Source organism: Lactuca sativa, chromosome 9, assembly GCF_002870075.4.
Source record: "Lactuca sativa cultivar Salinas chromosome 9, Lsat_Salinas_v11, whole genome shotgun sequence".
NCBI classification, from domain to species: Eukaryota; Viridiplantae; Streptophyta; class Magnoliopsida; order Asterales; family Asteraceae; genus Lactuca; species Lactuca sativa.
The window spans coordinates 76,782,563-76,800,497 of NC_056631.2; the positions used below are offsets into that span (position 1 = coordinate 76,782,563).

Sequence of the window (17,935 nt, forward strand, 5' to 3'; positions counted from 1 at the left end):
CTTTTAGTCACTTTTGTGCATCCATTTAGCATAGTTGTATTTCATTTTTATTGTATTTCATCAAAGTCATGTTAGTCTCTAGAACAACCTTATTTGCACGTTTTTATGGGTTTTTCAGGTAAACCGGAGGTTGGAACGCGTTTTAGGATATGTTGGGAAGCACGGGTGAAGATTCCGGGATGATTAGATGCAAAACGGAAAAGTTGGAAAAATCAAGTTTGGATTCGCAGTCAAAGGAGTACACGGGTCATGTTGGATTTACACTAAAAAGTGGGCACGGGGAGTGTTTGACCAAGAAGCTGTTGACCATGTTGAACACGGGCCGTGTCAGTTTAGCCTATTTTAACACGGGCCGTGTTGACTACTAAACACTACCCGTGTCAGTTTAGCATATTTTAACACGGGCCGTGTTCGGCCCAAAAACTGCATTTTGACAGTTTTTCCTATCTTTCATATTACGAGATGAGAGTCATTTTTACACACACATGATACCATAGCACATTGGGTGAAGGAATTTCAAAGGTTTTTGCAAGGATTTAATCGATTATCATTTGGAAACATTATTTCCCTTAATTGTAAGTTGTAATTGCATATCATTTCCATTTTTGCAACTCGTGATTTTGTTCTAGCTATGTGTGGCTAGAACCCTAGTTTCTCCAACTTCATGTTTTGACTTCTTGGTTGTGATTTCAATCATATGACTTGATGTTCACTTTTGATTTATGTCTAGTGAATTTGATTTTGCTTCAGTTTAATGTTTGATTCTAATTGTGATTCTTATTGGCCATTTAAATTAGGGTTAGGTCATTCAAGTTATTCATTTTGCAAAATCCATAATTGTTTTGTGAATTGGACTAAGTAACAAGCATTAAATTGATTCCCATTGAATGAATTTAGTGTAAATCATTTCACACACTTTTACACTCCTGAGCTTGTGAGGAGTATTAGGTGTTGTTGGGAACATTCACATTAGGGCTGACAATTCTCGACACGACCCGCGACACCACACGAAATAAACGGGTTTGGGTTGAGTTTTTCAACCCACCAACCCGCTAACCCGCCAACCCGCCAACTCGTTTATTAAACGGGTCATATATGGGTTTCTCAAAAAATAAACGGGTTGACCCACCAACCCGTTTATATTGTTAATAAAAAAATTATTTTATTTTTAAATGTATTTGTGTATCAAGTATTAATATTTAATAAGTATTACATAATATATACAATTTATTCATAGACCATTTCACTGTTTCGACATTATGACTCGTGGTGGATGGTCTAATGTCATGAGTCGTAACCTATAAGGCTAAGTTTGTAACATGTTTCTATGAATGTTTTTAATTTTCATTTGGATGTTTAAGACTTAAATATCTAATATTCGGACCCATGAACCCAAATCCGACCCACGAACCCGCCAACTTGTGAACCCGTATAAATAAATGGGTTGGTGGGTCATATATGGGTTTATGTTCCAAACCCGCCAACCCGTGACTCGCCAACACGTGACATGTATATTTAAATTGGTCGTGTTTGGGTTGGCATATTTTGACCCGCCAACACGCGACACGCCAACCCGAACACGACACGATTGTCAGGCCTAATTCACATAGATAGAATTGAGCAATCTTTTAATCTAATTCTAAGAGCTTGTTTAGATTAGGTTGGTAAGGTTAAGGTTAATCAAAGAGCTTGTTTTGGTTAATTAATGTGGTGAATGGGAAATGTTAGAGCTTGTTAACACTTCTAAGTACCAACTTAGATAGAATTGAGCAAATATCATGTTATCTTGGAATCGCATTGCTAAGTTGTCATATATAGAGTTTGAGTCTTTACAAATTTTGAATTTAATTCACTCATTTAGCTAATTACTTGTGTTTTTAAGTGTTTGTTTTAATCATTGCATCCTAAACCCCCCCCCCCCCCCTCCCCTTTTACTGTTAGTGACCATAGTACCTTATGCAAAGAGGTATAGACTAAGTATCATGTGTTTCTATGGATCAACCCTACTTGCCTTGTACTACCTTTTAGTGCAATATAATGGGATTCTTTTGGAGTATATCGCACCCTTCATTTGTTAGGTTTGACACTCCTAACAGGTGACAAACCGGTCATAATGGTAAAATGTAAACATTTTTAAATACTTCAAAGGTAAATCAAGTATGGAAAAAGGTTTAATAACTAAATATGAACAAAAATGAAAGTTCATTACTCTCTTAAAAAAGTTCAATGACTTAATGCGAACAAACTTTCTCTTGTATTATGTTTAACAAATTATTTATTTTTGTTAAATTTTAGCAACATTTTTTGATGAAGAAATCTATGAAAAACAAAACAAAACCCTGAAAAAAAAAAGTTAAAAAAAATGAAAACCAAAACCAAAATAAAAAAAAAAACCAATGGTTTAGTATGCTCCAAAAATAACAATCGAAATTTCTGATTTGATTTTGGTTTAACAAGAATAACGTGTCATTCTCACCCATCGTTGTTAAGAAATTGTGTTTCATAGTTACAAATTACGTTGTATTATGAAAGAAAAAAATTAAAAATGATATATTTTTTTAATAGTTATTTAAATATAAATTGTTTTTTCTAAAACCTTTTAAAATTATTAGTGACTTTTTTGAAAGAAAAATAAAATAGACATATAGGGGCTTTTCACATAAATTGTTGAAAATATAGCTGTCTTTTTTTTTAATGTGTTTGTAAAGGTCACTGGGATAGGGTGTTTTGGGCTCAACACTTCATAAAAGATGTTAACAATTTTAATCAACTCTATATTTCCACTTAAATAATCATAAATTTCAATAATTAATCAAAAATTTTAAGAAAATACAATCTTAAATATAAATAAATTGTTCGAATAACATCAAAAATATCTAAATTCTAAACAACTTCACTTTCAGTTTTACAAATTCAACTTTCATTTTCGATATCCTTTTATAATAATAGATACATACTAATATGATATATGTCAATACATGCATCCTTTAATAACAACATATATAATGTAACATGTATTCTTTTATAAACATTATGATTTAATGTATGTGAATTTATATATTGCATAATTTTATAACATAAAATTGACTCATATAATATTGGGATAACTTTTATACATATATAATATTGCATAATTTTACAACATAAAATTTACATATATAATATTGGTTTCGGTTTTTCGTTTTCTTTTTTTGGGGTTTTGTTTTTTTATTTTATAGATTACTTCATCAACAAACGTTGTTAAAATTTAACAAAATACATAATATGCTTGATCATAATACATGAAGTTTGTTGACATTCAGTTATTGAATTTTTTTGAAAGGGAAACAAACTTTTAACTTAATTCACAATTAGTCATTAATTTCTTTGTTTATTTTTTATTTGCTCCTGAATTATTTGAAAATGTTCATATTTTACCTTTATGACCGATTGTAACCCGTCATAAGGGTAAAATATGAACAATTTCAAATAGTTCAGGGGCAAATAAAAATTGAAAAAAAATAGTTAATGATTAAATGCAAACAAAGTTAAAAGTTTGTTACCCTTTTATATTACATTAAAATGCAACGACACAAGTAAAAGGTAGACATAACTGTAAAGCACTTTTAGATTTTTTGTATCATTAGGTTATTTATATAAAAATGTCACCTCATAACTCGTATTCGTTTAGTTTTTGTTATTAAAAAAATGATCGGACATAAGTAGGTTAACATATACTCAATAATTAAGTTGTTTCTTTAGGTATCGTTTGGTACATGGGACTGGACTGGACATAATAAAATAAGTTTTTTTTTTTCCAAAAAACGTTTGACATTGATTAGTATGAGACAAGATGGGACAATGACCAAGTCAAATGGGACTAAAAGATAAAATTTTAGTACCACCCAAAAAGGTAGAACAAACATGGACAAAAGAATAATAACTAAAATGCCCTCAATTAACCTCTACCATGTACAAGTCCCACCCTCCCCCTCTCATCTACAGTTCTTCAAGTTCTTCACAGACAAGTCTGACATCTCCTCTTCCGTTTGTTTATTATAAGTTAAAATGAGGTGTTTTTAGCCAACTCATTATAATTAAACAAATGAATGTATGTTAATAAGACACTCCTTAGACACCTCATTGACACTATTATAAGAAATCAACCTATAACTAACTATTTATAATCAGCTTTTTCGAAAAACAATACAATTTCAACCGATAAAAATATTTTAAAAATTAATTAAGGTGTTTTTATGGTAAAATAGGGTGTCTTTTTAGCCACATGGGTTGGCTAAAAAGACATCATATTTTATAATTTAGACACCCTATATAGTTTTTAAGGTATTTTTATTTGTTGAAATTACATTGTTTTTTGAAAAAGATAATTATAATTAGTTAGCTATAGGTTAACTTTTGATAAAGATGTTTATGAGGTGTCTAAAGGGTGTCTTAAACCCTTAAATAAATAAATGTGTTTATTAGAAAATGCACAATTCAAAGAATTAAAATGATTACGTATTTGTGATGGTGATTCATCAAGTTCTAGAGTAGTTGTAAGTGGTGAAACACAACATTATAATATTTAAAAATATCACATGCTACATACACAAATTCCTACATACATGGATTAGGAATAAAGATGTCATATTGCTTTTCTCCAACAAAGCTACCAAAATCAACTATAAGGTTGTGGGGAGTGGTCACAACCAAACCACCAGCCAATTCAGCGCCACCTAGGTATTTTACCATTCCACAACCAACCCACCAGGTTGTAGAAATGGTGTTCACCGGTGGGTTGGTAGTGAAGGGCAAAAAACGAGGAGAGAGAATGAGAGAAAATGTGAGGGAAAAATGAATGCACCAATCAAAAGACCCGTCTTCATCCGTCTTCCCATCCACCAGACATCACTCCACACCCAAACCACCGGTACACGGGGCGGTGTTCACCGGTGAGTTGGTGTGTGTGACATCCCCAAAATCACGGCCAGAAAAGACCGATTTCATTTATGCTTTTTAAATAATTTCAGAGTAAATCCTTTTGATTTAAAAGAGTTGCGGAATTTGTTCCCAAAACAAACCATGATAAAATAATATTTATCAAAGCATTTTATCAAGAGATGCATTTTCATTATATAATCAAAACTCGGGATGTCATGTTCCGATATAGACCATAAAGCATAAACGATAACATTACAAGTCATTCAATAAATATATACATATACAGACTTGTAAACAAAACAACTCGATGATTCATCCATCTTACGCCCTTGCGCCACTTCCTGTAATACAAATAAAACTGAGTGGGTCAGGCTTGGGAGCCTGGTGAGCATATAGGGTTTTCAACCCACAATAAATAAATTATATTTAATTACACCAACCAATCACTATCCCGGTTACCCATTCCTGTTATCCTCACTTTACGTCCCTAAAATAACATCTATCTCAAGGGACCTAATCTAGGATTTTCATCGGGACGGACATTACTGCTAAGGGGTTTCCTCAACAATAGATATCCTAAAGGCAACCATGAGGGGGATAGAGTACACCGGTGAACACATCGTTCACAACACCTACAGGTTATGAACCTACTAGCGTTCCACTGGACTGTCTAGAAAGAGTCCGTGGTTGTTATCCATACTCCGCTGAATAACTAGATCAACAACAACAACAACATCGAGGCCGCTCGTCTGTTTATTTCACACCAACTATCTACCCATGTTCTACCCAACATATTAGTAGATAAAAATATATATTTTTATACATAGTTTAAAACTTGTATAGCATTTTCATTCAATATATATTCCACATAACAGATGAGGCACACCCACATAACACATATTTCATAGAGAATAAATCAGATCTATGAGATAGAAGAAAGTGAATATACATTCACACACATAACAACAAAATTTATACACATAACACGTATTTCGTATAAAATACTTCATAATCATGCGTTAGAAGAAAGTAACTACACACTCACACATATAAACACCAATATACTTAATACACTCAAACCATACTTGTATTATTATCGTGTTTGTGAAAGGTAGTATACACTCACTTGATCAGAAGACGATCAGACAACACTACGACTTGTAGATGTAGTATTCTTCGGTAGATCTGGAAGATCTCCACAAAAATCGAACTTCTCGCGGGCAGAGCTTCGGCTCGGGAACCGCACTTCTCGGGATCTTCGGGATCTCGGGACTTGCTTCGGGGCTCGAGAATATTACTGGGGTTTCGGGGTATTTCTGGCACGCAAATCGATGCAAAACGGGAGAGAAAAGAGATAGAAATAGCAAAGGAGTCAGCTGCCCTCGCATCCTATTTATAGGAGGCTGGAGCCTCGGAGTACGCGGGGCGTACTGCGTTACGCGGGGCGTACTGCCTCAGAATCGTCATTGCTTACGTATCCGAAGAACTCGAGTGCGAGGCTTGTCATGCTTCGCTGTACGCGGGGCGTACGCTAGTACGCTGGGCGTACTTCGGATGAGTCCGATGACTCCTCTTCGAATAATGCCGGATTTAATAATTAAATTTAATTATTAATTATTTAATAAACTTCGGAAATTCATATATTCTTCATACGAACTCTGTTTTCGACGTTCTTTATATCCACGCGAAGGTGAGACTACGCTCTACAACTTTCGTTTAGACTCCGTCGGCTAATTTTGACTTTGTTTTTATTATTTATTTTTAATAGGCCGGGACAGAAAAACTTCGTTATAAATTCATAACTTCTTCGTTTGACGTCCGTTCTCGCCTAGCTTTTTATCGCTTCGATACCAACAACGAGACCTTCGATCCTCGTTTAGATTGCTTCGGCTAAAAACCGCTCGATCTCAAATCGAGTATTTCAGGCTGCATACCGCTAAGCCGAAACTTTGGTAAATCATAACTTCCTCATACGAAGTCAAATTTGGGCGTTCTATATATATTCGGAAACCTCGTTTCAACTACTACAACATTATCCAAAGATATCAAGTTTATTTTACACTTTAATTTTGACGCTTATTTTTATTCTTAATTAATCAAACCACATAATTAAGCAATTAAGCACAAAACACATAATACTCAAATAATATTCTTCTATTATTTCAAAACGGGTTACAAAGGTTAACCTAGACTATTATATCAACACTAATGACAGGCCCAGAAACACAGGCGTTACAGTGTGCCACATAGGAAACTCTCGCGTGGATTTACACCCACTCCGGATAGCCTAACTTGTTTCTTTTGAGCACTGCAAATACGTCGTTCTACCTCCTCCACCGTTCGACAATATAATTACTTAATTACTATGATTTGGTGACCAATGAGATTACGAGTGGGTATTGAGATTTTTCATTATTGGTTTAAATTTGACATAGTATTGAATATTCTTCGTAATTGAATCTCATATTTGTTGGATAACGATTTGTGGTTTATGTTCTTACTTAATTATTAAGTTATATTAGTTGTTTTTATTAACCGATATCAAGGACAATCTAGTATTTTTGACATTTTGTTTTGTTACGTTCTATGTTTACCAAACGCTATAAAAAAAGTTTGTTCAATTATGTCCAATCCAGTCCCTCGTACCAAACACCACTTTAAAAAAATAAAGGTTTATTGTCACTCTAGCCCAACAAAGTTACGCATAATGGTTTAAATGGTCCCTCATGATTATTTTTTGCGTTTTAAGGGCTTAAACTTGTTAATGACCGATTGAGAAAGTCATCTTACCCATTTTAGCAAGTTAACATGCCTCGTCACTTGCCATGTATACGTATGAGGTAACCCACTGCGTCAATACCAAGTTGAGTCAATGACACATAAGTTGGCACATGCAGATTAGTAATTATCGCCTTTAATGTCCACCAACACCCCAAAAACCTTACATTGTCGATTCGATTGAGTCCCAAGCACAAGTCTCGAATTATAAGGGGACATACGCATGTGGGGTTTGAAGTAAAACAAATCTGAAACTTGTTTACCATTTTCGGGCAAACAATCCTGTGGAAAAACCCTTAAAAATCAACAATGTCGGCTCCACCATCTTCACCCGACTCTTTAAATTCTGCTGAAGACATCAACTATAATGTGCTCCACTCAATCTTCTGTGATTGTGGTCCGAAGATTACAGAAACAAACTGAAATGAAAAGGTTGAAGGAGCAGCTAGGATAAGAGTATATCGTTTGTAGGATCGACCACATCAGTCTCCAGCACAAGCTGGATGACCATGATCAGAAGTTTAAAGTTGTTGGTGTTGCTCTGGGTGGCATGATGTTGGGGATGCTCTTGTTGCTGGTTGTTGTGCTCCATTTCTTTGTTAAGCTTTGGTGATGGGTTGATCTGCAGCTATGGTGATTAATGGTTAAGAAGGTTATTAGTACGTAGTGCTCGTGTGTTTTAAATTTTTTTCTTGTATTTCTGTTTATTTTGGCGAAATATGTAAAAGTCATGTCTTAATGACAGACATTTTGTAAGTGAAATCGAATGATTAATGAAAGACCTATCAAAATGATAGGCGTTTTGTAAAGCTGTCTGATGTTCTTTGCCGATTGTTTTTTATCTGAATTAGTTCTTAACTTTGGTAGAACGGATCCGTTGAAAGTGCAATAGTGGGGGTAATATAGTCTTTTACATGGTGGGGGTAATATAGTCTGTTTTATGTACTGCTCCTTCATATATACCTTCTTGCATTCATTCTAGCACATTGTTTTCTTCTTCAAATACTCTCCACTGTGAAGGTACATAATGAAGAACATGGAATGTGGATGTGGAGCTGAGATTATAATAAGAACATATTGTACTACCAATAACCCAGGAAGGCCCTTTTATGCATGCCCGAAAAAGGTAATTTACCATTTATTCAAATTTTGGTGTTAACCCTACTTTTTTTAAGATGTCTTAATTGAAGCAAATTGTTGGAATCAGTATGCTCGTTCAGGTTTTATAGCTTGGGTGTAACATCCCAAATTTCGAGTCCAAAAATTTCTTTTAAAAACATTACTAGTTCATAACGTTAAGTCATTCAAACATACAAAAAGGGTTTATATGACAAATCATAGTTTCATTTCCAAAACACTTGCTTAATTATCAGAGTAAACATCCCAGGCTAACTTGTCACGGTGAGTGCACTGCAACCCTCCCGAGCTCCTCTTCTGAAAACTGAATACCTGAAACCAAAATTGAAAACCGTAAGCACGAAGCTTAGTGAGTTCCCCAACCTACCGCATACCACACATATCTACTAATCCATACATGCCATACATAACACTGTGCACATAACCACATATTGGGCTCCCGCTCGCTACATTGGGCCTCGCCCGCTATCGGACCCCGTCCGTTACCAAGCCCCTCCTGGCTTCGAGCCCCGCTCGGCATACATATCTGTTTTCCTTAGGCCCCGCCTGTCTCCGGGCCCCGCCCGCTAACATATGCTAACATACAATCATATCACAACACATGACTAACATACTCTACTAGATTATTGTACTAAGGCCTCGCCTATCTTGGGCCTCACCCCTGACCTACTATTGAAGAATCATGGAACCCCGTCCACGCTCCTACTGATAGTGAGATACAGGCCCAGCCTATACTCACTCTTTTCCTCACTTGGGCCTCGCCCCTGCTCTACTGCTAATGAGGTATGGAACACCGTCCACACTCTGCTATTGGTGAGATACGGGACCTCGCCCACACTCACCTCCCTACCAGGCACATACATGTATCACACAGACAAAAAGTATAACTATCATACAAACGATTCCTTGGGCACCCGCCCGCTAACATTGGACCTTAGTCCCGAATGTCATACTAGCATACTGTGCCTAGGGCTAACCCTCGGGTCTTCCTACTCATAACTGCATGGGCCAGCATTGTGGCCGTAGACCTATTCACAAAAGGGAAACTCACCTTCACTGTTGAACGTTGCTGATAACCCTCTGGCTGCTGTCCGACAACTTTCTGAACCGCTGCTCCACTAGCTCCCCGAGCTACTATTATCAATATAACACTTAGTTCCTAAATGAACTCTAGAAGTCAAACTAAGTCAACTCTGGTCAAAGTCAAAGTCCTGGTCAAAGTCAACCTTCCAGTTGACTTGACTCACCGAGTCAACTCATAGACTTGCCGAGTCCCTAAACTCAGAAACTCTCCATATACGACTCAACTCGCCGAGTCACCCCAAGACTCGTCGAGTTCAACAATCTCTGAGTACCATCCTGTCCAACTCGTTGAGTCACCATTCAACTCGCTGATCTGTGTCTTTAACCAGAAAAGGTTGAGGTTCTGCGGCCAGACTCGCCAAGTCCAAGAACAAACTCGCCAAGTCCAAGGCAATCTCCAACAAACTCGCCGAGTCCACGCTCATGTTCATAAAACTCGTCGAGTACACCCATGTGACTCGCCGAGTCTCTTCAGATCTCAATCCATACAGTGGCTTTCCGAGCCATGCAGGGGATCCAATCCATAGATCCACTCTTCTACAGTCTATCCCCCACGTAAAGTTGCAAACTTTACGTGAAACCAAGGAGCTAGAGACCCAAAACACTCTAGGGCTAGGGTTTAAGACAAAGGGGCTTCACTAACAACTTATTGACATAGACTTTATGGCCTTCTGGACCATCACAACTCTAGATCTAAGGTAGCAACCTTAGATCTAGGCCTCTAACTTGACATGGATCTCAATCATGCCCATAATGCCCCAAGTCTCAAACATAAGATATATCTAATTGCAATAAATCCAAAGCAACAGCTTAATACCTCCAAAATATGCTCTAATTGAAGTAGATCCCAGATCTATACCACTCCCTTGCCACAAGCATCTTGATCTTCAAGCCCCTTTCCACCAAAATCACTTATCTAGGCTCCAAATTACTTCCAAGGACTCTCACTCACGATTTAGGGTTTCTGGATCTCAAAAGGGGAGTAAAAAGGCTGGGGAAGGGGTGTAATGTTCTTTAAATAGGGCACAACCCCCAGAATTAGGGTTTTTCTCATCCAGACCAGACTCGCCAAGTCCACTAGCCGACTCGCCGAGCCGGTCACTTACTCAATACCCCGGATCCCGCTCCAACTCGTCGAGTTCCTCCCTGGACTCGATGAGTAGACTCATGACTTAGAGCTTTTCCTTTCTTTTCTTGGTCTTTCAGATTCTGGGTGTTACATTGAGGTGATGAAATGGAGTGCAACAATGAAGGTTTGATCATAAATGGGTTGTATAAGTCCAACAAAAAGCTTCAATTTGAGGTCTTTAAGTTAAAGGTTTACCTAGTATGTAGTTGGGTATTTTTTGTCTGTTTAATCATGTACAAATTGTAATGAAGGTCAGTTGGACCACTTGTCTTGTTATGTATCTTGTAATGCACTTTGATGTCTTTTGAAACTTGTAATGTACTTTATTTCCTTTAAGTTGTTATGTAATCTGTAATGTACTTTATTTAATTGAAGTGGTTATATTTGGGGTTTGATGTGTTTTTTATGTACGAAATATGAACAATCAAATTAAACAAAGTTAACACTTAAATCCAACCAAACGCAACAAAGTTAAAACATAACAACTTGTCCAATTCCAAACTTAATAACCTACTATATCCTAATACCAAACTTAACACTTAAATCCAACCAAACACAACCAAGTTAAAAGATAACAACTAAAACAAAATAAGATCCTAATCATTAAGCTCCAATGGGTTTGCACTTGTTTCTCCTTTCCGATCTTTTCCCTTCACCCTCTTAGCAAGTTTCATCCTTATGATTCTCTCTGATTTCTTTCTTTTAGATATCCTTCCAACATCAACAATTGTTGCTCCTTGACCCTTTTGCCCTTCGTGCACTGATTTTGCTCATTTACCATTTTTCCCTTCATTGACACCTCCTGCTCCTTCACCTTTATCTTTTCCATTGACACCTCCTGCTCCTTCACCTTTTCCATTGACCCCTCCTGTTGCTTCACCTTTTTCCATTGACACCTGTTATCCTTTTTTAACATTTAGTTAGGGCCTCCTACCAACTTCAGGTTTTTGCACTTGAGGTCTTTCAGCTTGAGGACATGTGACCTTGTTATGCCCCACATTTTTGCAAACATTGCATGATATTTTTTCCCTGCCTTAGACACAGTGTTGCTACTATTCATCCCCTGAATTAGATACCTATAGGTGTTCTTGTAGACTGCTACATAGAACATTGTATCAACATAACCACCAACATCTCTATTGAGGAATGATATAGTTGCAACTGAATGCACACACCCATACCCATTAAGTTGTCACACTCTACAAGTGCAAGTCTTCTTGTCCAGGTCAACAGCATAGGACTCAACCACATTGCTTGTTTCAAATTGGTTTAGACCACTTGGTAAAACCTGCCAATACCTAGTATAGACATAACATAAGTAATTATATTAATTTATGAGTTTAGAGATTAGAAAGTACCTTTGTGCTTTTTTTAATTGATTCAGAAGGAGTGTAATTGTTGGGCAAGGCTTGTAATCAGGCCATGAACTACCTTTAATCTTTAAATTGTATATTCTCTCCATAACATACAATATAATCTCCTTTAACATGGTGATGATTGGCTTTTTCCTAGCATCTCTTATCACACTGTTGAAGCTCTCAGATAACCCATTCTCCACTGCATCACACATCTTTCCCTCTTGAAAAAATGCTCTACTCCAAGATTTGGGGTTGGTGTCCATAAGATAAGCAAAGGCTGCAGGGTTAAGCACTTCAATCTCCTTCATGGCTGCATTGAAGAAAGGCTCAGTGGATGCCTTGCTTGCATTCCAAAACATGTTTTCATAATGCACACCACTGAATCTTTTCCTAAAGTTGGCAACAATATGCCTTGCACACTGCCTATGTTCAACAATAGTCAGTATTTCCTTCACAGCCTCTAACAGCCCCTGTGCAACAATGGTAATAAATTATATAAAGGGTATGAAACTAGAATTTATTAAATTAGGAAGTAAAACTACTAACCTTATGTTGATCTGACATTAATGTTATACCAAAACCATCATTCAGTTGCAAGTCATCTCTAAGGTTTTCCAAAAACCATTTTCAATTTTCTTTGTTCTTTACACAGACAACTGCCAATGCAATTGGAAATATGTGATTATTGGCATCTCTTCCTATAGTAGATATGAGCTCACCACTACATAAGCCCTTTAAGAAACATCCATCTAAATGTATAACCCTTCTACAACTCCCTCTCCACCCTTTCTTAAGCCCATCAAAACACAAATAAAGTTTGCTAAAATAATTCTTACCATCTGGCATTGAATTGACATCAATTTTGACTGTTGATCCTGGATTTGATCTTCTAATCTCCTCACCATATGACCACAACTTTGCATAATGCGCCACTAATGTTCCTTCAATCAGTTCAATTACATACGTCTTTGCTCTTCTACACTATCCCATACTCACATCTGTACCAAATTTCTCTTTAACCTCATCCCTAAGTAGCCTCACACCAACCTTTTGTTTATGTAAGAATTGTGTTGTGTAATGGGTACCTATCCATGAATAATTGACAATTGAACCTAACTTGAAGTTTCTTGCACAATTATGCTCATTTATAAGACTCTTTATCTGGAAAGACTTTTCCTCACTCATCCAAGAAGCCCACATCTTAAACTTGCACTGCCCAGAACAACATTTCACTAACAGCCTCCTACTATCATTTTTTTTTGTAACACAACTGATAACCATTTGCTACAACATATTTACACATCATATGTTTCAGTTGTTTAGGACTCACAAATCTCATACCTAATACAGGTTTTTGCTTTTTCCAATGAACATTCTCATTGTAAATAGCCTGGTCAGTAGAAATTATCTCAACTTCTTCTGGTGGATCATATGTATCTTCACGAGGTGGACTATCTGGGGTGACTTGCTCCTTTGGGCACAACTTACTCAGAAACTCATCCTCCTTTGTCTTGTTCATAGGAATGCACTCATCATGATCACTGTCCCCTTCCATGTGAATGTCACCATCTTGCTCTCCTTGCAAATCCTCGTTTGGACGTGGGATATCATCCATACCACCATGTAAATCTTGCATGTCGATACCATCATCCATATCCATACGACTGTGAACTTCTTCACGATCTTCATTTGCATTGGATAATTGGTCCAAAGAACTGCCAACTTCTGCTTGCTCTTCAAGAATCCATTGATGTACATTAACACCAAGATGGTCCATATATACATCGATTACACAATCAGAAGCATACCCTACTTCGATTAGTTCCATGTAATCCATGTCATTCGTGATTAACCTTAAACCATCAGGAAAAACAACATCGGGCATGCAAAAATACACATTCACGCATATCTCACATGCGAATCTTTCAAGGAACTCGACAAATTCATTCTTGTCCATTCCAGCAAAATCAACATCATCAAACCGTTGCTCTGCTCCATCTGTGTAAGTAATAGAGGGGTACCTGGTAAAAATTCCAGCAAAATGTAGATCAATCTTCATGAAAACGGCCATAGCAACAACAAAGTTCCCCGATTTGAGTCACTAACACTTGAAGAAATGGATAGGACCGAAGAACAAATCAACAACAAAATTCGATGCGGAAGTTAAAGAAGAAAATGATAGAAGGGGACAGTTGAAGGGTTTAAACGTACGGTATCTCTATGAACTACTGTGCACACATGACAATGAAATGAGCTAATTTAATATGACGTGGAAAAAAATTGTCAGGTAGGATGGGGTCACCGGGTGACCCCTTCATTTTTCCAAGATTGTCCTTTTAAAACAAGAAATAACAAGTTTAAGCTCTTAAAACGCAAAAAATAATCACGAGGGACCATTTAAACCATTATACGTAACTTTGTTGGGCTACAGTGACAATAACCCAAAATTAAAATATTTGAATACATCCCAAATTCTAATGAAGGATTGAAAGTGCTCAACCTTGTTCCACTAACAAATCATGAAAAGTTTTTAAACATGTTTATTGTCGTAAAATATTTTCAATCATTAAACATGTTTTCCAGGTATGTAAAAGAACTTGCGTCATCCATATACTTGTTTTTTGGAAACTTGTGAGGATGTCATTTCATACTGAAAGTTGAAGAAAAAAGTCAGAAAATAAATAGCGTTTTTAGACTAAATAAACCAACACTAATTTATATCAAGTTTGGAGGGGCAAAGTGCTAATTTTGAGGATTATGCGGCTTGAAAACAGGATATCGAAATTTTACAAATAGCAACTTACACAGTACAACAAAAACAATACACTATCCTTTTCCATCTTCAACCACACTACAACATCATAATATATCATATAAAAAATATTCAACATTTTAAGATAATCATCCAAGCAATAATACAGTTGCTTTGTTACATAACATCTTCTATCTGGTTACTTGTTAGGTAGAATACAAACCAAACACAAACAACAATTACTTCACACTAATAACACAAATATATAAAATACCACATATCAATATACTAAATTCTTATCAAGGTGTGTATTTTTGTGTCAAAACTCGAAATTTCAAGCTTTACAACATTTCCCGCAACAATTCATCTATCATCTTCTTCCTCCCTCCCCAAATCAGTTGTTGAATTATCATATCATATTTACACAGTAGTAGGAGCTTGCACAATACAAGCTGCACTTTCATGGATGCTTGCTTACTTGTCAAACCACACGGGCCCCACACATCTTTTATCTATGTCCTGTCATTTTTTTAATATCCAATATCTTTATCATCAATAAAAAAAACATTGTATTCACATTATATATTCCTTACCCACAATCAAGAAGCGCATCCACTGCATCATCTGAATTTTCTTTGTCTGAATCAACTTCATAACTTGACAACAATTTCCTCTACATACACACAACACAAACACTTTTCTCTTTAGCTTCCTATTTAATATAAATAATCATAATAATAATAAGGGTTTGAAGAAAGCTTACATGATCCTCAAAATCAGGACTAGTTAAGTTGATAGAGAGGTTTCTCATTAGCAACAACACTGTTTCAACATCAATGGGGTCCATCTTTTTGAGCCTATGTAAGTGTCCAGCTGTATTTGGATCAAACACACTGCCAATGAACCCGTATACTTGAGCAAAGTCAGGCAAAACTGCACCAATTACAAAAGCATTCAGAAAAGTATTTTTACTGATTAAATGACTGAAGTAAATAAGTTGAATTACCTCTTGATGGAAGTCCATGAATCCTTTGTTCATGTGTTTCACTTGTTGTTCGTGTTTTTGGAGCACTTTCATTACTACTGGAATAGTTAACACTAGCAGCAATTGGTTGCCCTTGGCCTCCAGATACTATATCATCTGTAAACAAAATTATTAATTAACAAAATAGTAATATTCATATATATAAGCAACCAGAAAGAAAGAAAAAGAGAAAGAAAAAAAATCTTTACCTTTTGCTATATGGGACAAACTACCAGTTTCCATGGTGGTGTTCTTTACCAGTGTAGAAGGATTTGTTTGTAAAAATTCAGAAGATTGAAATGATGATGTGACATTTGAGAGCACTGGAGCTGTTCAATGTAGAGAATATCATCAGTTTTAATGTTGAAATTATGTGATTAAATAAAAAAAATTGTGATTTACTAACGGTTTTTTGCAGCTTTTTGTGGATATGGATGAGCAGCTTTTCTTTTTGGACGAGGAGGAGGGAGATGTTCATTTGTACCACTTTTTTGAACCTTGAGAAAGTATTTTTGTGCATGACTACGAATCTGCCATTAATTCATTCACCTTTATATAAATTTTCTGTTGTATAAGATATTGTATTGGATGTGAATTCATAAGGGAAAAGTAAGTGCACCTGGATAACAGTCTTTGAACCTATGAAAGCTTCAATTTTCTTCCAGTCACGATCAAAGCTGTAAATGAATGAAGCACAAAGAAGAATTAGGCAACTGGTATGACTTGATAAGCCTAACATCTTTAGGATCTGGACAATCATAAAGTTATTTTGCACTCGGAATTGAAAGACTTGGAGGGTGATCAAGTACGTTCTACCCATGATCACCAGTAACTCAGCCCCAGAAATGAAACCCTAACAAACAACTACGGTAGCAAACGTAAATTACTGTAAATTAGAATTCACATTGCAAAAGGATGAAGAAGAAGGAACAACACAGAGTCCGACTAACCGTAAAGCAACCTAAAGCCCTTACTTTTACAATTCCAGTACAAAATATACTCTTAAACTTCACGCGTAATGGAAAATGAAATCGTAAACCCTAGCGACGTAGCAGAAGACAATTCAGAAACTCGCTTAATCATGTTAATTGAAGATCAAAGGAAACTCACAGTTGAAGAGCTTCAAGGAATTTATCGTGCTCCGGTTCCGTCCAACTCTCTCTAGACTTGGTAATCGTGTAGGGTTTTCTGATCTTCTTGGAAGCGTCATCGACGGATGAGGAAGAGGAGTTTGTTGATGGCGGAGCAACGGCAGCGGTTGGGGTGGAGAGAGAGCCAATGTTAGGGAGAGCCATGCCCATTGGATTGAAGTAGAAGGTGAGATGATTCTCAGTGATACATGTGATGGTTGTGTGTGTGTGTTCTGGTGTAATCAGTGTGTGTATTTTGGGTGGCTTCGCTGTGAACGACGATGAAGGAGAGAGAAACGGGGAAGAAATGATGTGGCTTGCTTTGTGAATCGATGTAGGGCTATGGTTACATGCGTCGCTACCCCACAGTAACATGTCGACAACAGATACTTAAAAATATCTCAAATGTTTTTAGAGTTAATGACATATATCGTCCCCCAACTTATACTTAATTTTCATGTTATACTAGCTAAAAACTAAATGTTAACTTTAGTTGATACTTCAGGCAAGGTTGTTAAGACGGAATCCTACCTATGATCGTTTTTTGGTTTGCAAGATCGGGATCGAGATCCTAAGATCCCACAAAATAGAATATAATTTTAATTTATAATATTTAATCATGAA

At 36.4% G+C, this 17,935-nt stretch overlaps 1 protein-coding gene across 1 annotated transcript; it reads right to left on the reverse strand.

Annotated features, from left to right (window-relative positions):
- Positions 1-15,272: 15,272 nt before the first annotated feature.
- Positions 15,273-17,655, reverse strand: LOC111918035 (protein REVEILLE 6). Its single transcript, XM_023913691.3, has 8 exons — positions 17,292-17,655; positions 16,801-16,858; positions 16,588-16,711; positions 16,391-16,510; positions 16,164-16,298; positions 15,921-16,090; positions 15,751-15,830; positions 15,273-15,676 (listed from the first exon to the last, which is right to left on the reverse strand). Exons 1-8 carry the CDS (start codon positions 17,480-17,482, stop codon positions 15,670-15,672), a joined length of 885 nt encoding a protein of 294 aa, XP_023769459.1. The 5' UTR covers positions 17,483-17,655; the 3' UTR covers positions 15,273-15,669.
- Positions 17,656-17,935: the final 280 nt, after the last annotated feature.

What these genes read in the sequence shown, in the direction of transcription:
- LOC111918035 (XM_023913691.3), bottom strand. Translation starts at nt 17,482, where the DNA reads ATGGGCATGGCTCTCCCTAACATTGGCTCTCTCTCCACCCCAACCGCT. An exon ending in GTTCAAAGACTGTTATCCAG is followed by an intron (nt 16,712 to 16,800) that starts GTGCACTTACTT and finishes AATTAATGGCAG; the next exon opens with ATTCGTAGTCATGCACAAAA. An exon ending in TCATGGACTTCCATCAAGAG is followed by an intron (nt 16,091 to 16,163) that starts GTAATTCAACTT and finishes TAATTGGTGCAG; the next exon opens with TTTTGCCTGACTTTGCTCAA.